The sequence below is a fragment of the Neoarius graeffei genome, chromosome 4, assembly GCF_027579695.1.
Source record: "Neoarius graeffei isolate fNeoGra1 chromosome 4, fNeoGra1.pri, whole genome shotgun sequence".
In the NCBI taxonomy this organism is placed as follows: Eukaryota; Metazoa; Chordata; class Actinopteri; order Siluriformes; family Ariidae; genus Neoarius; species Neoarius graeffei.
In genome coordinates this window covers 89,162,492-89,185,132 of record NC_083572.1, presented here as the reverse complement: position 1 = coordinate 89,185,132, position 22,641 = coordinate 89,162,492, and the positions used below count along the sequence as shown (strand labels likewise).

Here is a 22,641-nt window from a genome sequence, read left to right as displayed (position 1 = left end):
GAAGGACAATGACCCTAAACATACTGCTAAAGCTACACTGGAGTGGTTTAAAGGGAAACATTTAAATGTCTTAGAATGGCCTAATCAAAGCCCAGACCTCAATCCAATTGAGAATCTGTGGCATAACTTGAAGATTGCTGTACACCAACGCAACCCATCTAACTTGAAGGAGTTGGAGCAGTTTTGCCTTGAGGAATGGGCAAAAATCCCAGTGGCTAGATGTGCTAAGCTAATAGAGACATACCCCAAGAGACTTGCAGCTGTAATTGCAGCAAAAGGTGGCTCTACAAAGTATTGAATTGGGGGGGATACCTATACACACTCCAGATTTTTTTTCATTTTATTTATTGTTTGTGTCACAATAAAACAAAAATTTGCACCTTTAAAGTTGTGTAACTCAAATGGTGCTAACCCCTCAAAAATCCATTTTAATTCCAGCTTGTAATGCAACAAAACAGGACAGACACCAAGGGGGATGAATAATTTTGCAAGACACTAATTTTAATGATACTGAAAATTTCCATCTGGTAGCTCGAACATACCCTAATGCTCAATTTGTTTTCTCAGACTGCTAGTCAAATGTATGTCAAACAGTCAGATACACATCCAATAGAACATAATTATTATTTGAAGCTTAAAACATGGTAATTGGGTTTTGATGTCCAGCATTGTGATCACGCTCATTAATAAAATTATACAACACTTATGAATGTGAATTTTATGAATAAAAGCACATTAAATAAAGAGTTAACCAACCTTGTTACATTTAGTCAGTTAGTGGTTTGTGGCTTACCTCTCCATTAAGAAAACAGTACAATAAAGCCACAACAAAGCCCTGAAATAAGAGAAACATTAATAATATCAAAACATTCACCATGCCCATAGCATTGAGAATAAATATAATGTAAACATTATTATACATTTAAACAAATGTATAAATCTACTGACAACAGATACTATAGTCCACCATGGTGCACCAACTATTAAACCTGCTGAGGTCCTAAGTGCTAATACTACATATGATCACTAGAGGACAGTGTCGGTCAACCTGAAATGAGCCCAGGCCGAGCTCAATGTAGAGACGAGCGTCCTCCCCTGTGTGCTCCGGCAGGAAGGCGAACACCATGTAATGCATGCCAAACAGTGGGATCAGGAACAGAGTGGACTTAGCCAGCCTCCTATACACACAATGGATCCATCAGTGTGTAGTCATCGGTATACCATTATTTAATACACTGCAGTGTTATCAAGAATGATGCTCATAATGAATGGATCATGGAACTGTGTGGATCCTGCAGAGCCATCTCATGTCAGGTCAAGTCAAGTCAAGTTTATTTGTATAGCGCTTTTAACAACAGACACTGTCGCAAAGCAGTTTTACAGAAAATGAAAGACTGAGCAAGCCTGTGGTGACGATGGCAAGGAAAAACTTCCTCAGATGACACGAGGAAGAAACCTTGAGAGGAACCAGACTCAAAAGGGAACCCATCCTCATCTAGGTGATAACAGATAGCGTGATTATAAATAACTCACTTCCTGACTGTCCCCTATATAGTCACAAAGTACAACTGTGTAACCAAGAAATTAATGATAGTTTTAGCATGAAGTCTATTTTGTTGACGTTATCAACTGTTCATTGATGGAGTATTGAGTGCAAAACTGTTCATGACAACTGCAGTCCTTAAGTTATCATCATAGAAATTGTAGTCCTCAGCCATCATAGCAAAACTGTAAGTGTCCAGAGCTGTCTTCCAAGTGCGAATCTCAACTGTCCATATGGGGTCACCCTCCACAGGAGCGATGTGATGAGACTCCAGCCATATAGGACTGGAGGATGTCAAATGTAGAACTTCTTAATCCTTATGTTCCATTTATTCATTTGTTCATTTTCATTAAGGAATTTACAGGGTCATGGTGGATCTGGTGTCTATACCAGGAATATTGGGAATGAGGTGGGAATATACCATGGATGGGACAGGCTACACATACATCCACACTTTTTCACACAGGCATTTGAGAGCTAAGGAAGGTCAAGGGGGTGGAAGGAACCCAGACAACCCACACGGACATGTGAAACTCCACACAGACAGTAACCTGAGCTAAGGATGATGGAGGTGGAGGTGCAACCTGGATTTACCCACTGTCCCACCAGCTGTTCCAGCCTGATTAAAAATGCTTGTTTTATCATGATATATGTTGCACCATGGGATTATTGTATCAGATGCATTGTTTACAGAATGCATAGAAACGGCATTGAAAAGCACACAATATTTTGGACCGTTTTCGTAGGCTGATCTAGCAACCATCAATGAATAATCACCTCAATAGCACCCCTACGGGATACATTTAGCACTTTTAACATCATCCACGACTGAGACAAGTATAGATCTTCCTTCTGCCATAAAAATCAGTGAATGACATTTTGATTTCTCGTGAAAATGTGTCAATCATGTGAGCACAGTTTTCGCGCAACATTTGCTTGGCGGCACTAATAGTTCACCACGGGTTTTCTTGATCTTCCGAGCAGCATTTTGTGGTCTGTTGCTCAACAAATCTGGGAAATTCGCCAATAATCTACAATCAAGATTGCCTCCTGATGGATTCACAAGGTGAATCTGTAGTGAGTGCCTGGAAAATGGACCATTTTGGGTTGTGTGCGCATGATTTCATGTCAGATTTACAGTAACTTCCCTTGGTCCAATTTCACTTTGGTTTGTATTTCCTGCATATGGAAGCTTGGTAGTTTAAATCCATTATCTGAACATCTGGTATGAAAATCTGGTGGACTGACACATCAATAAAAGTGTTAAAATGATCAATGTTTGTAAGCATAAAACAAAAAAGGTGGTTTTATTTTCAGTCACAGTCTAATCCAGCATGCTGCTATCATGCATCTAATCATCAAATGATTTTGTATCAAAATGGGAAAATGGGGTTGGCACATCATACCGGGTGTTAATTCGACAATTGCACTGATTTTGCACTTACATTCACGTAATATCAAAAATAGTCTGGAACATTAATTTCTTTGTCATGATAACAGAATTAAGCTCTTACGTAAAGTGACTGGTGTCATTGCCTCCAACTCCTGGAGACTTCAGCTTTTCCACAAGTATCCTGATCACGTTGATGAAGATGATAAAGTTCACCTGGACCAAAGAAAGTAAACAGGATTCATTGCAAAACTTAGGTGTGCAAAATAACTTTTAAAGGCAGCTGTGCCTTTTTGGTCATGTGCTGTACTGTAAATAGTTTACTTACCAGAAGAGATATTGTAATCGGTCCTTTTATAATCCACCAAATGAAGGCGATATCTGTGTCGTCCCAGCACCTTCACCATTACCACAGCATGAGAGCAAACACAGAGCCATTCAGGGGCAGTTATTTCCCATGAGCACTGTACACACTTTATCAGGTCACTGATCAGAGCTAGTTACTACATTTTTCATTTATAATGACATTTCCCTGAATAAAGACAACACATAGCACCTTATGAACATTTTCCTTCTTGACATCTTATCTCACTTCTTATTTAATTTCTCATGAGATGCACTCAGGTTCAAATCTAATACCCTCATACAGTGTCTTGCAAAAGTATTCATCCCCCTTGGTGTTTGTCCTGTTTTGTTGCATTACAAGCTGGAATTAAAATTGATTTTTTGGGGGTGAACACCATTTGATTTACACAAAATGCCTACAACTTTAAAGGCGAAAATTGTTCTTTTATTGTGACATAAACAATAATTAAGATGAAAAAATATAAATCTGGCGTGTACATAGGTATTCACCCCCTTTCGTATGAAACCCCTAAATAAGAGCTGGTCCAACCAATTCACTTCATAAGTCACATAATTAGTTGATCAAGATCCACCTGTGCGCAATCAAAGTGTCATATGATCTGTCACATGATGTCTGTATAAATCAACCTGTTCTGGAAGGACCATGACTCTGTTACACGACTAAGCAAGCAACATGAAAACCAAGGAGCCTCCAAACAGGTCAGAGACAAAGTTGTGGAGAAGTACGGATCAAGGTTGGGTTGTAAAAAAAACTATCCCAAACTTTGAATATCCCAGGGAGCACCATTAAATCCATTATAGCAAAATGGAAAGAATATGGCACCACTACAAACCTGACAAGAGAAGGCTGCTCACCAAAACTCACAGACCGGGCAAGGAAGGCATTAATCAGAGATGCAACAAAGACACCAAAGATAACACTGAAGGAGCTGCAAAGATCTGCAGCAGAGATGGGAGTATTTGTCCATAGGACCACTTTAAGCCATACACTCCACAGAGTGGGGCTTTATAGAAGAGTGGCCAGAAAAAAGCCATTGCTTAAGAAAACACGTTTGGAGTTTGCCCAACAGCATGTGGCCGACTCCCCAAACACATGGAAGAAGATTCTCTGGTCAAATGAGAATAAATTGATCTTTTTGGCCATTATGGTAAATGCCATGTGTGGTGCAAACCCAACATCCTGAGAACACCATTCCTATAGTGAAGCATGGTGGTGGCAGCATCATGCTGTGGGGATATTTTTCATCTGCAGGGACAGGAAAGCTGGTCAGGGCTGAAGGAAAGATGGATGGCACTAAATACAGGGCAATTCTGGAGGAAAACATGTTTGAGTCAGCCAGAGGTTTGAGACTGGGACGAAGGTTCATGTTCCAGCAGGACAATGACCCTAAACATACTGCTAAAGCTACACTGGAGTGGTTTAAAGGGAAACATTTAAATGTCTTGGAATGGCCTAATCAAAGCCCAGCCCTCAATCCAACAGAGAATCTGTGGCATAACTTGAAGATTGCTGTACACCAACGCAACCCATCTAACTTGAAGGAGTTGGAGCAGTTTTGCCTTGAGGAATGGGCAAAAATTCCAGTGGCTAGATTTGCTAAGCTAATAGAGACATACCCCAAGAGACTTGCAGCTGTAATGGCAGCAAAAGGTGGCTCTACAAAGTATTGACTTTTTGTGTGTGTGTGTGTGGGGATACCTATGCACACTCCAGATTTCTATTTTTTTTTTTAATCTTAATTGTTGTTTGTGTCACAATAAAACAACAATTTGCACCTTTAAAGTGGTAGGCATGTTGTGTAAATCAAATGGTGCTAACCCCCCAAAAATACATTTTAATTCCAGCTTGTAATGGAACAAAACAGGACAAACACCAAGGGGGATGAATACTTTTACATGACACTGTATGCACAATAGGGCATATTCAGAGCTGAGTAATGAGAACATAGTGAGGATTTAATACTGGAACTGTGTCCATCAGACCTATTTTCAGACCTAAAGTCTAACTAATACTTATCTTGTGTGAAGATAATGCATATGAGGCATTGGTATGTCTTATTTACCAATTTTTCTTGCATGTTATTTGCTTGAATGAGGAGCAGTATTAAGTCTAGTGCCACTGTCTGACAATTTGATGTAACAAAACACACACACACACACACACACACACACACACACACACACACACACACACACACACACACACCTACCTAAAACAAAGGAATACCACTTGTGGATGATATCAATGCTTGTGTTTAAGTACGGTTGTCTAGACAGTACTGAAAAGCCCCGTCTCAGACATCTCTACTCAAGGAAATTATGGCAGCCTTGGAAGTGTTAATTACACACAGGTCATTTTAATAATGTGATTGGCACAAACCAACTCTGAATACTAAGAACTCTGAATTCCTGCACATAAATATTGATATAACTGTTGAACTTAGGTTGCTGACTGTGAATACAGCCCTACAGAGCAATAAAGAAAGAAAAATCAGTACAAAAAAAATATATATAAAAGGTTCCATTCCAGGGCGGCACGGTGGTGTAGTGGTTAGCGCTGTCGCCTCACAGCAAGAAGGTCCTGGGTTCGAGCCCCGGGGCCGGCGAGGGCCTTTCTGTGTGGAGTTTGCATGTTCTCCCCGTGTCCGCGTGGGTTTCCTCCGGGTACTCCGGTTTCCCCCACAGTCCAAAGACATGCAGGTTAGGTTAACTGGTGACTCTAAATTGACCGTAGGTGTGAATGTGAGTGTGAATGGTTGTCTGTGTCTATGTGTCAGCCCTGTGATGACCTGGCGACTTGTCCAGGGTGTACCCCGCCTTTCACCCGTAGTCAGCTGGGATAGGCTCCAGCTTGCCTGCGACCCTGTAGAAGGATAAAGCGGCTAGAGATAATGAGATGAGATGAGATGTTCCATTCCTTCTACACATCAAATAAAGATATAATCTCAATTTGGCTGATAATTTGCCAATTAGCCAATAATGTCTGCTGACTCATCCTACTGATTACTCTGACTCAATCAGATCGGTGTAGTCTATGATTTGTGTGTATTTCACAATGCTTATCAGATTTGGTCCTTCACAAGCTTGTTTTTGTAAAACATCCTGTAGGAGCCAAATTTAGTTTAAACTTGCTTTGGTTTAGAGACTCATATTTTTGCTTTAGATTTACTGGCACTTAGCCTGGAACTTTTATTTTGACATAGTCTTAGGTCACCTTAGGTCACCTCATCTCATCTCATCTCATCTCATCTCATCTCATCTCATCTCATCTCATCTCATTATCTCTAGCCGCTTTATCCTGTTCTACAGGGTCTCGCAGGCAAGCTGGAGCCTATCCCAGCTGACTACGGGTGAAAGGTGGGATACACCCTGGACAAGTCGCCAGGTCATCACAGGGCTGACACATAGACACAGACAACCATTCACACTCACATTCACACCTACGGTCAATTTAGAGTCACCAGTTAACCTAACCTGCATGTCTTTGGACTGTGGGGGAAACCGGAGCACCCGGAGGAAACCCATGCGGACAACATGCAAACTACGCACAGAAAGGCCCTCGCCAGCCACAGGGCTCAAACCCGGACCTTCTTGCTGTGAGGCGACAGCACTAACCACTACACCACTGTGCCGCCCTTAGGTCACCTGTTCAGGTCAAAGATGATGTATTTCAATGTGCTCAGTCTAGTCTCAGTTAGACAATGGAAGATGCTGGTGACCAATAGTTTTTTAACCGCTTCCAAGATACACTTGAATGTTAAGCTTCAAGCAATTAGATTTAAGTCTTAGATTACTTTGATTTCACCCTTTGGATCTTACACCTTTGGAATAATCTTTCTGTGGATCTCTACAAGCAATTGGATTTTACACCACTGTGTGCCACTTGCTTGCCTGCCTGCCTGCCTGTTATCTACCTCTTTCCATCCCTGTCTTTCCTGCCTACTTGTCTGCCTGACCACCTGCCCTCTTCCTGCCATCACTGAACATGGGTATGAGTAACAGCCGGACACAGTGTTTGAGATAAGCGCGTAACAACTAAACAACCTCTAAAGATTTTTTACTTTGTTTGACCACTACACATCCTTTAAGGCCCAATCCCACAATACTGATAACTGTAACTATAACTATAACGATAACTATAAATAACTCATTCCCCTGCAGTTTATGTAGTTGGTGCTCACACCAGACCGATAACGATACCTATAGCCCAGGCCTGGCTTTATCCATATCGGTGAGATTACTTCTGGAGCGATTTTTCCAGGCCTGGACCTGATCCGATAAAACATCTGACCAATCAGGTAATTGTTTACATGTGACGTTGTCTGAGCACATGCTATTTTTCCCCGGGCATCTTTGTACATCCTTGTTGCATCATGAAGTTAGGGAATATGGATTCATGGAAAATAATGCAAAGCACGGATCTTTTATTCACGGATATGTGATTTTCCATGAAATATCAATAGTAAATTAATAAAGTAAACATATAAATCTTTGGCAGTCCAAACATTTAATTGTATTAGACTTCTTAATCTTTTTTTTAATCCGTGATGCATCATCCGTATGAAATCAGTAACCAATCTGTAATACGTTGAAACGTCCGTGACCAATCTGTAAATTTATTAGCATCCATATTAAAATCCGTAACCAGTCCATATTTTGTATCCTTTTTTAATTATATTTCCGTAGTTCGTGACCTATCCGTATTATATCAGCCACCGGAGTGTGTGCATGGGTTGTTTTGAAGTCCAAGCTGTACAGTATGACCCGGAATAATGTGCTACTACTTGGAAAAAACTTCCATGACTATTTGCTTGCATTTATTTCCCTGAGTGTCAGGACCAAGCGATATTATAGTGGGGATTATAGTTGTGGTGTGACTGCTCCAGACTGGAACTAAATTCAGGCAGAGGGATAGTTATATTTACAGTTATAGTTATCGGTGTTGTGGGACCGGGCCCTTACAGAGAGACTGATGTACTGAACTGCTTAGACACCAAATCACACTTACCCCCTGTTATCATAGAAATTCCTGGCCAGAACCCAAATAGTCAAGACTGTTGTTGGAAGGCCTGAAAGATACAACACAAGTTAAGAAACAGGAAAACATGTTGTTTATAATGCTATTTACGTACCATGTTTTAATCTCTCTCTCTCTATTTGGCTTATCACTGCAGTGACGTGGCCACTCTGACAGCTTTTTCTTCCAGCCATCAAAGTTTCTCAGGAAGAATTACAGTAGTGGTTTCCTGTTGCCTTCTACTGGGTTATTAAAGAGGTTTTCTCCTCTCAAACATTCACAGCTTTGGGCAATTAAAGTAGCCAGTTAACCTAATCCACATGTCTTTGGACTGTGGGGGAAACCGGAGCACCCGGAGGAAACCCACACAGACACAGAGAGAACATGCAAACTCCACACAGAAAAGCCCCCGTCGGCCGTAAGGTTCAAACCCAGAACCTTCTTGCTGTGAGGTGACAGTGCTAACCACTGCATCACGTGCTGCCTGTTTTAATTTATCATGTCTAATAGTGTTATGTTGAAACTGTTTAAAATTGATAGACTTGTAGATGTGTTATCATGCATTTCCATCAACTTTACAAATACCTTTATACAAATAAGATAAATAATTCTTTGTGCATGCACTGTAAAAAAAAGTGGCTGTAAATTTCACAGTAATGTACTACAGTAAACAACTGTAAAGCCTATTTATAGTAAAGTACTGTAAGATATTAATCTAGTTATAAAAGAACATACACTCACTGGCCACTTTATTAGGAATACCCATACACCTGCTGTTTTATGCCGTTCTCTAATCAGCCGATCCCTTGACAGCAGCACAATGCATAATAAAATCACGCAGATACATTCTAAAGCTTCAGTTCATGTTCACTTCAAACATCAGAATGGGAAAAATTGTGATCTCAAACTGTGACTTTCACTGTGGCATGGGTGTTGGTTTGAGCCAGATGGACTGGTTTGAGTATTTCAGAAACTGCTGACCTCCTGGGGTTTTCACACACAACAGTCTCTAGAGTTTACACAGAATGGTGTGAAAATAAATAAATAAACACTGAGTGAGCGACAGTTCTGTGGGCGAAAACAAACGCCTTATTGATAAGAGAGGTCAGAGGAAAATGGCCAGACTGGTTCGAGCTGCCAGGAAGGATATAGCAACTCTTTACAACCGTGATGAGCGGAAAAGCATCTCAGCATGCAACAGCAGAAGACCACATTGGATTCCACTCCTGCCAGCCAAGAACAGGAATCTTAGAATCAGGAACAAGTTCCTTTTAAAGTGGCCTGTGAGTGTATAATCCAGTACATGTGCTCATTTGGCTGTTGCAGGATACAACTAAGGTGAAGGTTAAGGGTCTTGCCCAACCACAACATCTTGGTAGTGTTGGGATTTGAAGACAGAAACTTCTTATCTGTGATACAAAGCCTTAACCACTGAGGTGCCACAACTACACCACAACAACAATGCAACTAGCCTTTCTAACTAGCTTGTATTAGTTCAACTACTCCCACTGAATTAACTCCACTAAAAGATTGCTTTGAATGAATGCAAGATTGATGAGTGAGTTGTGGTGGCTCAGTGGTTAAGGTTTCAAGTCACAAATAAGAAGGTCATTTGTTTAAAACAGCAGCACCACCAAACTATCGTGACTAGGTCCTTGAGCAAGACCCAGCTCAGCTGTATCCTGCATCAACTGAACAAGCAAATATACTGGGTTATGAGTTAGTTTATACTCTGTTTATACCCAGGCTGCCACTAAAATACTGTAAAATCTACACTTTTCATTATAGTACCAAATTTATTGATGTGATTCATGCTTCAACTTCATCTCATTATCTCTAGACACTTTATCCTTCTACAGGGTCACAGGCAAGCTGGAGCCCATCCCAGCTGACTACGGGTGAAAGGCGGGGTACACCCTGGACAAGTCGCCAGGTCATCACAGGGCTGACACATACAACCATTCACACTCACATTCACACCTACAGTCAATTTAGAGTCACCAGTTAACCTAACCTGCATGTCTTTGGACTGTGGGGGAAACCGGAGCACCCGGAGGAAACCCACGCAGATACGGGGAGAACATGAAAACTCCGCACAGAAAGGCCCTCGTCGGCCACGGGGCTCGAACCCGGACCTTCTTACTGTGAGGTGACAGTGCTAACCACTACACCACCATGCCATCCATGCTTCAGCTTGTCGCTGCATAATTCTATGTGCTGTTTTATGGTTTAGACACTTTCACTATTATTCTAAATTGTTTAAAACTGTTGAAATACAACAAAATACTAATGAGGAGAACTGTCCGCATCTTATGATCACTTTTCATCCCTATTTCATCCATTTATCTGTAAATTCCTCTAGATAAAAGAATCTGGTTGTGCTTACCCCAGCCAATAAGGATGTACCACCAGAAATACTTTTTTTGTGAGACAAATGTGAGAGCCAGCAGGGTCTGCAAGTACATGCCCTCCACCAGGAGCCAGAAATAGTTAGCCAGGATGCTAAACTGGAAAAAGGCCACTGCTGCCTTACAGGATGCCTAAAAAGTGAGAGGTTGTGTATGAAGAACAGAGACTATGAAACACTGATTGCTGCAATACTAATTATCCATCCATCCATCCATCCATCCATCTATCCATTTTCTACCACTTATCTGGTTCCAGGTCGGGGGGTAGCAGTCTCAGAAGTGATGCCCAAAGCTCCCTCTCCCTAGCCACCTTCTCCAACTCTTCCAGGGGGATGCCAAGGCATTCCCAGGACAGCTAAGAAATATAATCTCTCCAGTGTGTCCTGGGTCTGCCCTGGGGTCTCCTCCCAGGTGGACATGCCCATAATACCTCCCCTGGAAGGCATCCAGGAGGCATCCTAGACAGATTCTTGAACCACCTCAGCTGGCTTCTTTCGATGTGAAGGAGCAGTGGCTGTAGTTTGAGCCCCTCCCGAATGTCCGAGCTCCTCACCCTATCTCTAAGGCTGAGCCCAGACATTCTGTGGAGGAAGCTCATTTATGCCACTTCTTTTGGTCATTACCCAGAGATTGTGGCCATAGGCGAGGGTAGGAATGTAGCTTGACTGATAAATCGATAGCTTCGCCTGATAGCTTAGCTCTCTCTTCATCACAACAGATTGATAAAGAGTCCACATGACTGCTGACGCTGCATCAATCTGCCTGTCAATCTCCCATTCCTTTTCCTCCTTGCTTGTGAACAAAACCCCGAGATATTTAAATTCCTCCACTTAAGGCAGTGACCTACCCCTAACCTGGAGAGGGCATTCCACCTTCGGCTGAATACTAATGGCAAGCTACCTTATTCAGTGTTGTAGTCGAGTCACTAAACCTCGAGTCCAAGGCCCCAGTGTTCAAGTCTGAGTCAAGTCCAAGCCATTAAAAAAAATTTTTGAGTCGAGTCCGAGTTGAGTCCACCATTGATCCGAGTCGAGTCCACTACTGATCTGAATCAAGTCCGAGAACAAGACTCCAACCGTACCATTTGACGGTGGCTGTTTTAGCACCATTAACGTTAGTTTGTTCCTGAACATGATGTATGAACAGGTGAATGTGCATTCTCTTTGACAGGGAGTGTGAAGTATTCTGTCAGAGATGATTGGGAGATGGATGGAAGTGCAGAAGATGTGTTTATTAATCCAAGTGAAGATGGTAAACAATCCAGAAGAGCAGGCAAAATTGTAAAATGGTGAAACAGGCAATAGGTCAAGCGAGACACAAACAGGTTATCGTAGACTTGGAAGAATCAAAGATGTGAAACAGGAAATTAGGGATCAAGAAACCAAACAAGGAAATAAGGCTCGGTAATGTGTCAGCAATGCAACTCAATACTTCGCAAAGTAAGTGTGGTTTCACAGTTTTTATATAGGCGTGCTGATTGTGCCTTAATCCTGTGCAGGTGTAAATTGTTTACAGCACGCTTGAGAGTCCGCTTGGCATGCGCGCTGTCCGGAGCATGCCTGAGAGTCTATCTGATGCGTGCGCCAAGGCACACAGGTGTGACACTCTTGCTCGAAATTAGTACAAAATTTATGTAGATATAAATATCTTATGCCAAATTATTATGGCATGTTACAAAAAAAAATATCTGATTCCTCGTCTCCAATTTACGAGTCCGAATGCAGTTAATGCACGAGTCCGAGTCACCAGTGCTCAAGTCCAAGTCAAGTCACAAGTCCTTAAAATTAGGGCACGAGTCGGACTCGAGTCCGAGTCCTGGACTCAAGTACGACAAGCCTGACCTTATTTATACATAAATTGCGACATGAACAGTTCAGAGTAAGTAACAGTTGTCAGTAAGGTCTGAGTAAAGCATTGCATACTGTAACATAATGATATGGAGTGGGTGAGCGTTTAGAGTTGGAGAGTCTTACTGTAGACATGAAACAGTGGTCCTGGGTTTCATCGGTAAAGAGGACGCCATCTTTAATAAAGACTGCACTTGCTCTCAGGATGAAGGAGGAAAACAGGTTGATGTGGATGTAGTTCCTTGTACAATGGAACTTCCTGTGTTAAAATTGTAAACACAAAATGTCTTTTTTTTTCCTACAGATAATCTCTGGGATATTTTTGAAAGCATAAATAACGTTTTTATCAAAATGAAACACTCACATTTTACTGTGATCATATTACATTCAATGTTAATACAGTATAAAAAAAATTAATGTGACCATATTACTTTGTTTATTAAGTTTTTGTTTTTATATGTGACTAATATCTGATTATATGTGGAAAATATATGAAGGAGAATTTAACCATGTTATGCACTGGAACTGAACATGTGAAATCAGGTTAATGTATGTGATATCACAGAAATAACATGTGATAACTGTGGTAAATAAAATAACATACCCTGGATGTAAAATTGAATCATGAAAAAAAAAAACATATATGAAAAAGTGTTAAAATGTGCTGAAGAAAATTAATCACATGTAAAAAAAAATCACATAAGTAAAAGTGATTAATGGAAAAGAGTGAAAAAATATATTTAAAAAAATTGTATGAAAACATTTTATGATGAATATTCTATGATTCAAAATGAATGAACCATGTGTGTGTAAAATCATGTCAAAATGAATCAGTCTTATGAAACCACTGCATGTGAAAATGAATCATGTGTCAATAAATCACATATGATCATGAATTAAACATGTGAAGAAATCACATGCAAATAAATGAATCGTGTAAAATTCACAAATATATTGTGCCCTCCATCCCCCTCCCCCCCCCCCCCAAAAAAAAAAAAAAAAAAGATTGGTAAAAAGGGTTAGCAAAAATCCACGTTTTAGTGAGGTCGTTTCATCTCACAGTGAAAAAAAAATGAGAAAAATCCAACTTTTAATTGAAATAAATTTATTCGGAGAAAAACAAATCCCTTATCAAGAAATAATTATTTTCAGCAAAAACACATGTGCCACTATTACTGGCACCCTTGGACATTATAGTGAGCACAATATAACTGAAGCATGTTTCCCATTTAAATTGTACATGTTTGAGTTGATTGGAGTGTGTAGGAACTTTCAAGCTGTAATCCAGGACTTTCTGATTAACTGGGGAACAAATATGAGGTGACACAGAGGCTAAATTCCCTTAGTCATCCATCAGCATGGGAAAGATAGAACACTCAGACCAAATGAGGGAGAAGTGTGTTGACCTTCATAAGTCAGGGAATGGATATAAAAAATAGCTATCCACCTGAAAATGTCCGTTTCTACTGTTAGGACAAAATAAAAAAGTGGACACCAACTGGAACTGTTACAAACTTATTTATTTTGCCCCCAAATACAGTGAGAAGGATGGTAAGAGAGGCAAAAATAAATAAATAAAAAATCCCCAAGGATCACTGTTGGTGAATTACAAGAAAAGTAAAATCTTGGGGTTTCCAAGTCTCCAAAACCACCATCAGACTCCACCTCCATGCCAACAGATTATTTGGAAGGTATTCCAGAAAAAAGCCTTTTCTATCAGTTAACCACAAACGTAAGCACCTGGAGTTTGTGAAACACTACAACAACTTTGACTGGAAGTGTGTTCTCTGGTCTGATTAAACAAAAATTGAGCTTTTTGGCAATAAGCATTCAAGGTGGGTTTGGTGTAAAAAGAAGGATGGCGATAATGAAAAGAACCCAATCCCAACTGGAAAATATGGTGGAAGTTCTGTGATGTTTTGGGGCTGTTTTGCCTCCAAAGACCCTGGAAACCTTATTAGGGTCCATGACATCATGGACTCCATGAAATACCAGGAGATTTAAATCAGAATCTGGCTGCCTCTGACAGGAAACTAAAACTGGGTCATCATTGGATTTTCCAGCAGGACAATGATCCAATGCAGATGTCCAAATCAATACAAAAGTGGTTAACTGAGCACAGAATGAAGCTTCTGCCCTGATCATCTCAGTCCCCTGACCTGAACCCCATTGAAAACCTGTGGGGTGAGCTGAAGAGATGAGAGCACAAGAGAGGGCCGAGGACCCTGGATGATCTGGAGAGATTATGTAAAGAGGAATGGTCTCAGATGCCCTGCTCTGTATCTCCAACCTTATAAAATGTTACAGGAGACACTCAGTGCTGTTTTACTGCCAAAGAGAGGATGTACAGAGTATTAAATGCAGGAGTGCCAATAATAGTAAAGGGCAATGTAAATGGATTTATTTGTTTTTCAAAAAAAAAAAATCATGTGAAAATAAACAAATAATGAAAAAAAAAAACCCCACCCCAAAATAAAAACGGCTGGACTCATGTGAGAAAGTGTGAAACATAAAAGTGTTGGAGGTATTCTATGCCATTTGGAGATTTTTTATTTTTATTTTTTAGCTGTTCACAAGTAAAAATCACAAGGCTGTGAGGCTGCCAGTTACCTTCTACCTACCTGTAGGTGGACTGAGTAGGCTAAATTGCCCCAAGAAATGAATGTGTGTGAATGTGTGTGTATGGACAACCCTGTTCAGGATAAAGCTCCAACTGAAGCTGAGTGAATGAATGAATTGAATCTGTTTTTAGTTACGCATAAAATCATCCACCAATAAATACATGTAAATATGGGTAGAATGTAAGTGTTGACAAAATTGGTCACGTTATACAAAGCATTTTGTATTAAATTTATGTCGACAAACACACAAACGTCTAGATTTCCTTCATACTTGTTATACCTGAATGCTGTAAAGACGAAGATGGCTGATATGAGGGAGATGAGAGAGGTAGCGTAGCCCGCAGTGTAAACCTGTCTGAATGTAGAAAAATACGAGGTCTGAAAGAGAAAGAGAGAGAGAGAGAGCAAGATTTAAAGTATGGCAGAGTTTCCATCACATTCAGAATAGAATTTATTTTTTCATCGGTAAAGTAGATTGTAATTTTTCTTCTTTTTTGCACACCATTTTGCGAAATAAATATAACAAAAACTGAACTGATAAATCCAAGCCACTAAAAGGAAAAACCCTAACCACTGAAAATTAAATCTACCTTCATAGGAAAGTCTTGTTGTGTTCTCGGTTGCAGTAATTAATTTGTTTGCATTAGAACCACGTTCCACTGTTAGTCCTGATCGTCTCATCATTTTGTGTGTCTGTGTATTCATTCATGCATAAAGGCCTCGATCAGTGTGTGTGTGTGTTATCATATGAGTGCTCTAAATGCAAGGCGGTGTTTCTGAGCTATCATTAGCATCTGACGGCATATTCAGGCATATTGATAGAGTGCTTGAGAGAGGAAAAAAGGTGAAAGAGTGCAAAGGAGAAAGACCATTAGGGTAAGAGCTCAGGAAGCACAAATTGTTCTCTGTCATTAACCTTGTTCTGTCAGTCTGTCTCCATTTTATTTCTGTGTGTGCTACATTTACTGTAACTTAAATGCAACTAGACAGGGACACTCTAACGAGTGCAAACCCCGCCTTTTCCCTATTAAAATACATTGGGCGAAAATTTCGAAGTTCTGCCATGACCTTGACCTTTGACCTTTGACCTCCAAAATTTAATGGTTTCCTTCCTGGGTGACTGGCAACACATGTACAAAATTTGGTCCAAATCGATCCATTGGTTCTTGAGATATCTTGCAGACACACAGACAGACAGACAGACAGACAGACAGATACACACACACACACAGACTGACGCAGGTGAAAATAATAACCCCTCCGACTACTGTCGGCGGGGTTAACAATTTTGTCATCCAGATACACTCACACACTCTATCTCTCACACTCACACTAAATGTCACTGGAGTTGTCTAGTCGTCCATTTCACTGAATTCTCTGCTAGGGCTTGGTTTGAAGGGCAATGCATGGGACTTCCAAACATCATAACAAACAAACTAACAAGATACAAATGAGCTGTTTGTATATCTCCCTTCCGTCCTGTTCATCCACTTTGGATTAATGCATTATGCATTAAGAAAAAAAAAACCACCAGAAGACATTGTTTACAGCCAAGACTAATTTAATACAATTCATTATTATTATCCATCCATCCATCCATCCATCCATTTTGGCATATCACTACAGTGATGTGGCTGCTCTGATGGCTTCAGCCATCAAAGTGTCTAGGGAACATGACAGTAGTGGTTTCTCATTGCCTTCTACTGGATTATTATAGAGGTTTTCTCCTCTCAACCATTCACACTCACATTCACACCTACGGTCAATTTAGAGTCACCAGTTAACCTGACCTGCATGTCTTTGGACTGTGGGGGAAACCGGAGCACCTGGAGGAAACCCACGCAGACACGGGGAGAACATGCAAACTCCACACAGAAAGGCCTCCGTCAACCACTGGGCTGGAACCCAGAACTTTCTTGCTGTGAGGCGACAGTGCTAACCACTACACCACCGTGCCGCATTATTATCCATACAGGACACTTTTTCGATGGAATAAAAACTTGTTCTATTCCCTTCGAGTGGGTTTCATTAATTTGGTTTGATAGCATGCAATATTGTTAGCATATCTCTTATCCTACATGTATTACGTCACTATACCCAATGGAGAATGAGCGTTGAATAGGGTTTATGAGGGTGCATGGTTGTCAAGACAACATGACGTCACATGTCGGAGACATAAAACGTCTGCACTAGCGAGCAACTGTGACAATTTGTAAACAAACATGGCCGCCAGGTTTGCGTCATTAAATACAGAAGATTTTGAGAGAATTTTGAAAGAGAAAGACGCGTTGAACACCTGAAAGGAATGTGTATCTATAATAATCTCCTCTCATCTCATTATCTCTAGCCGCTTTATCCTGTTCTACAGGGTCGCAGGCAAGCTGGAGCCTATCCCAGCTGACTACGGGCGAAAGGCGGGGTACACCCTGGACAAGTCGCCAGGTCATCACAGGGCTGACACATAGACACAGACAACCATTCACACTCACATTCACACCTACGGTCAAGGACGCGTTATCCTAATGGGCTTCATGGGCAGCTGCCCAGGGCCTCGGCCACTAGGGGGCCTCGGAGGTAGCGAGATCGGAAAATATGAAATGATATTTTCAGAAGTTTTGCATACATGTCAACCCCTTTGGGCGTCCACCTGTAGTATCAGAGGAGGAAATCCATAAAATCAACATAAAATCCTTATAGCCTTCGAATCGCATCAAACTTTTATTTTGATGTACATTTGTACAATACACATTTACTGCTATCCTATTGTTCATAGGGTAGGCTGCTCCCACTCCAAAGGAAAATACTTTTTACAGACTCAGGGAAAACACTCGAACTCCACTGTCTGTGCACTGTCAGTCAAAGTGTAGGCTGCTCCCATTTCAATGGGATACTTTTCACAGAGACCATTTTTGTCCACAGTCAACTTTTCATATAGCCAGAGAAAGCACTCAAACCTCACCATTTTTGTCCACAGTCAGTCATGTTTACATATGATCTTGATTATAATCACTGGCAGCCTTCTTTGCCAGCTGTAAATGCCTTTCTGTGGGGGTGATGTCACAACAGAAGTCTGTGTTCAGTTTGCATTGCAGTAGTGCAGTAAGGGTGTCTGTGCCCAGGTTTTTTCTGCAGTGTGGATTTTCCTGACCTCTGCTCTTATTACACTTGTTGGTTGATCATCGGTCTTAGGCTTTGCAAACATCGTCATTTGCGGCTGATTCTGTTTCTGGTGCAAATTTCGCTGATGTAGTTTGGACCTCATGTGTCCCCTCACGTCGTAAACTCCAGACGCTGCAACTTTTATATCTCGCACACAAACTGTGCAGTGCGCGTACTCCTCATTTTTCGCCTGAACAATGACACCATTAAATGTCTCCTTCCATTCAGGAAGATACCGCCTGCCGTATCTCATTTTCTTTCTCTGTGTTCCCATTCTTTCACTCAGCAGACGCTATTCAAAATCTCTCAGGTGTAAACAATGTCACTCTGCACAATGAGAAATGCAGATCGTGCGCATGACCGGAACGAGCGAAGTCTCGCAGTCGCGATACTGCACAAGGCTTGAGGAATAAACATCCGGTTTCACATAGTCTGGGTTATCTGCCCCTGCATACACGCTGTTCTTTGTCTATAAATCGAGCTTTTGTATGTTTTTGCGACGATCAGCTGACGATGTTCAAGTAAGATACACAAAATAAATTTAGGTCAGAAAATACTGAAAATCCGTAAGACTTTGTTTATACGCCCGTACGCCCTTGAAATGAACTAAAATCCGTATAATTTCCGGACAATCCGTATAGGTTGACATGTATGGTTTATCATATTGATAACATTTTTGATGCATTTCGCCACCCGTAAGGAAGCCCACCTTGTCCCGTCACTTTCCAGAAAAGTAGGAAAGTGCCCTTGTAAGTTGACCCATGGCTGTCAAACTGAATGCGCAAAGCTGTGTGCCACTGCTGTTTGGGACATTACGTGTGTGAAAGGATGAAATGTTTCACATAGCCTAACATTTTGAGATTTATTTCTGAGAAGCAAGATATTTTTCTTTCTTTGTTATCGCGCTTTGTTTTCACAAGTTAAAAGTCACCTGGATTCCAAAATGAAAACGAACGGTTATATACCAAATGAATGTTCTTGTTCTGAATACTAAAGAAACTGTTGTAGGCCTAGGTTATGTTCTTGACATGTTGTTCATTGACTCACTCATTCAAAGGCTTCTTGAGGCTAAACTTTAGTTAACCAGACCTGTTAACCGTGATGTCTGATGGATTTTTTCACCATGCAATTGCCTATTTCACCATTGCTTTTTCTCGATTAAATACGTGTTGATGGATATAAAGTTTTATCGTTCAATAGTATTTCTAATTGTGCCACTGTCATTATTTAAGTTTCTGTGTCTAGTTAGACAGGCACATCTGAGGGGGTGAATTTGCTGAGCGCAGTTGACAACAGGCGGGGATGGGGCCTCGGGGGTGTGTCTGCCCAGGGCCTCGGCAAGGGTTAACGCGGCCCTGCCTATGGTCAATTTAGAGTCACCAGTTAACCTAACCTGCATGTCTTTGGACTGTGGGGGAAAACGGAGCACCCGGAGGAAACCCACGCGGACACGGGGAGAACATGCAAACTCCACACAGAAAGGCCCTCGTCGGCCACGGGGCTCGAACCCGGACCTTCTTGCTGTGAGGTGACAGCGCTAACCACTACACCACCATACCACCAATAATAATAATAATAATAATAATAATAATAATGGCTTTTTTCATGGTCTATCAGATGTATTCCATTCAGCTACTTGTCTTCAACTCGTTCAGTATCATGCTAGCTGAATGGAATGTATCTGATATACCACTCAACACCAGCCAATATTATTTAATTCTCAAATGAGGAGATATAAATGCTATGTCTGAAAGGCTCACATAAGTGACTGAAGCCCAAAAACTTGATATATAATCTCCAAATCGATCCAAAATCTATAAGTGAAATGTAATTGTATGTTTCCTCAAAAATGTCACTCCATTGAGCTGTATATTCAGTTCTTCAAAGGAATAAAATGAGCTGATTTGACATATAGAAGTATAATAATAGATCTATTGATAGGACTATGTTCCGTGTTAGTCCAATGGGGAATGTGTTAGAGATCAGATCAGAGCTGAGACAACACACCTGCCCAGTCAGACAAACAGCTTTTGACTTGTCACATGGACAAATGGATAAATAATCACAGAAGACATTCAGTGTTGGATTTTATCATCATGTATTTATTTTATAGTCTCTAAAAATACATTACAGTTCAAGACTGGATTAAAAAGCTTCTAAAAGGGATCCCAGAGCACCAGAGCGCATATTGGAATGGAGCAGTGCCAACTTTCTGGAACACAGGTAAGACTCTAGACCGGATATTTCTCATAATAAAGATTAAATAACTGTCATTTTATGTCAGATGCGACAGTGTCGACCTGTAAGGGTTAAAAAAGCAACAGTAAGACAAAAGGGAGCAGTGGCCTGAACATTTTTGTGAGTCCCTTATAATTAAATTCTTCTCTGTTATACACAGTTGTAAATATTGCCAAACTGCTGCTTATATTGTGCGGAGGTATAATCCATCAGATGAGAAAGTTAAGATTCTATAAAGCCCTGAGACGTCGTACTAATGTGACAAAATAAAAGCAACTTTTGACATAATACTTCAATAGCAAAGTGGTCTGTTGATATAAAAACTTTATTTTTAGTGCTTTCTCAACTGATATATATCATGACCAGATTTATTAAATAACTGGAATTATTAGATGATTAAAACTCTGCAAGTGAACGTGAACAACATCATATCCTGCCCTTGCTAAGACCAGTGGGTGGGAAACTTTTGAAACTTTTAAGTCAACTTCTATCAGCCAATAAGGCACCAAGCACCTGTAGCCAATCAGAGAATAGGTTGTATTCAGTCATGTGATTTTTGCTTGTGAATTTACTACCGGTGAATGAAGTGGTGGTCAGACAAACCAATTTGGCTGCCATTATGCGAAGAGCTAGTGAAACCGTCTCAGACTATTTTTGCAGTTTAGAAGCCAATGCACGGTCAAGATACTGTCAGAAATTTGCTCTTTGCGATGGAATAGATCCTTACCTGTTAGCAAAAAAAAAGGATTTTTCTTATGAGTTGGAAAATTATCCATCCGTTGAGTTCCCTGACATCTCAAACTACCTGGTGCTGCAGACATTGTTCTACACGGACAAACAGATGAAAACCTGGAAAAGCATGGAGGGGAACAATTTATTATATGTGGCTGAGTTAAAGATCTGGGGATCAGGAGAGTACGAGATAAATCCTGTATCGTTTTTGCCCGGGTAAATAGGAATTTCTGGGCTTTTTGTCCTCAACTTTGCAACGTTTGCTTGGACACTACAAGTTTTAGTATCGGGTGTAAACAAACCACAGCTGCTAGATTCCCAATCCTCCCTGCCCTTCTCTTCCGGGTAAATCATTCACAAAGATCCACAGAAACCCCTTTAAAGACCTGGGTATTGGTGAAACAGGATGGAGAAGTTATCACGGCTCACTGTAACTGCATAGCCAGGGAAGCCGTTTCGTGCTGTTTACTCATGAGCACAGCTTTTGTGTTTACATGGATCGTCTTGATTATCTTATCTCTCTAGTTCAATGTAGGAGCCCAATCTACATCATCGTCCTTGTAAAGACTGCTCGGACATCCTGATAAATAAAGTGAAAACATACATGTTAGTTTACACTATGGCAACCACGATCACACAGTAAACAAAAACACATCTGAGGACTTAAGCATCTCCTGAACTTAAAACATCACGAAATAATGGAAAATGGCAAGAGAAGTGATTTGCGAATCTAAACAAAATAAATGAGAGGAATTTACAAACCTTTCACGAAGTGATCACTGGAAATTCAAGCGTTCTTCGACTCGGCTCCCTTCCATCACAGTGAAAGGTTCAAGAGCCACCTTTCTTGTCATCTTTTCGGAAAATCCTTTGCTCTTTCCGGGGAACCCGGAAGAAACTTTTATCAGTTTCACTGTTTGTTTGATTCAAGCAGCCCAAAACAATGCAAGCGTAGGGCATTTTAATGACTAGCAAGGTGCCCCAGCGATAGTAACGTATTGTGAACAGTGAACTTAGCTGACCACCACTTCATGTCCTGCGTATCTAATGAGGCAGATGTGACGTTGGATGCAATCCACCTATACCACTGATCCCACAGCCAATCAGCATCCGGTCCTCACTTGTGTGACGCTCTACCTGTTTGCTCATTTGAGTCGGTTTGAAATCTGAAGTGCTGACTCTATATGTGCTGCTACCAAGGGGCCAAAACCTGAATAGCTTTTTTTTCTGACCATCAGAAAGGGTGGTCCTCAGAAGAAGGCAGCTTGACAAGGACCCCACTTCTTCTTCTTCTTCTTCTTCTTTTGGCTGCTCCCAATT

General features: G+C 40.9%; 1 protein-coding gene across 1 annotated transcript in view; it reads right to left on the bottom strand.

Annotated features, from left to right (window-relative positions):
* The window catches only part of ghrhrb (growth hormone releasing hormone receptor b), a 184,096-nt gene that overhangs the window by 7,388 nt on the left and 154,067 nt on the right, over nucleotides 1–22,641 (bottom strand). Inside the window, exons 6-13 of the mRNA XM_060918468.1 lie at nucleotides 15,473–15,570; nucleotides 12,698–12,830; nucleotides 10,703–10,856; nucleotides 8,308–8,368; nucleotides 3,262–3,331; nucleotides 3,058–3,149; nucleotides 1,049–1,178; nucleotides 794–835 (exon numbers count right to left, since the gene is read on the bottom strand). Of these exons, the coding sequence (XP_060774451.1) occupies nucleotides 794–835; nucleotides 1,049–1,178; nucleotides 3,058–3,149; nucleotides 3,262–3,331; nucleotides 8,308–8,368; nucleotides 10,703–10,856; nucleotides 12,698–12,830; nucleotides 15,473–15,570 (780 nt within the window). The remainder of the gene's footprint in view (nucleotides 1–793; nucleotides 836–1,048; nucleotides 1,179–3,057; nucleotides 3,150–3,261; nucleotides 3,332–8,307; nucleotides 8,369–10,702; nucleotides 10,857–12,697; nucleotides 12,831–15,472; nucleotides 15,571–22,641) is intronic.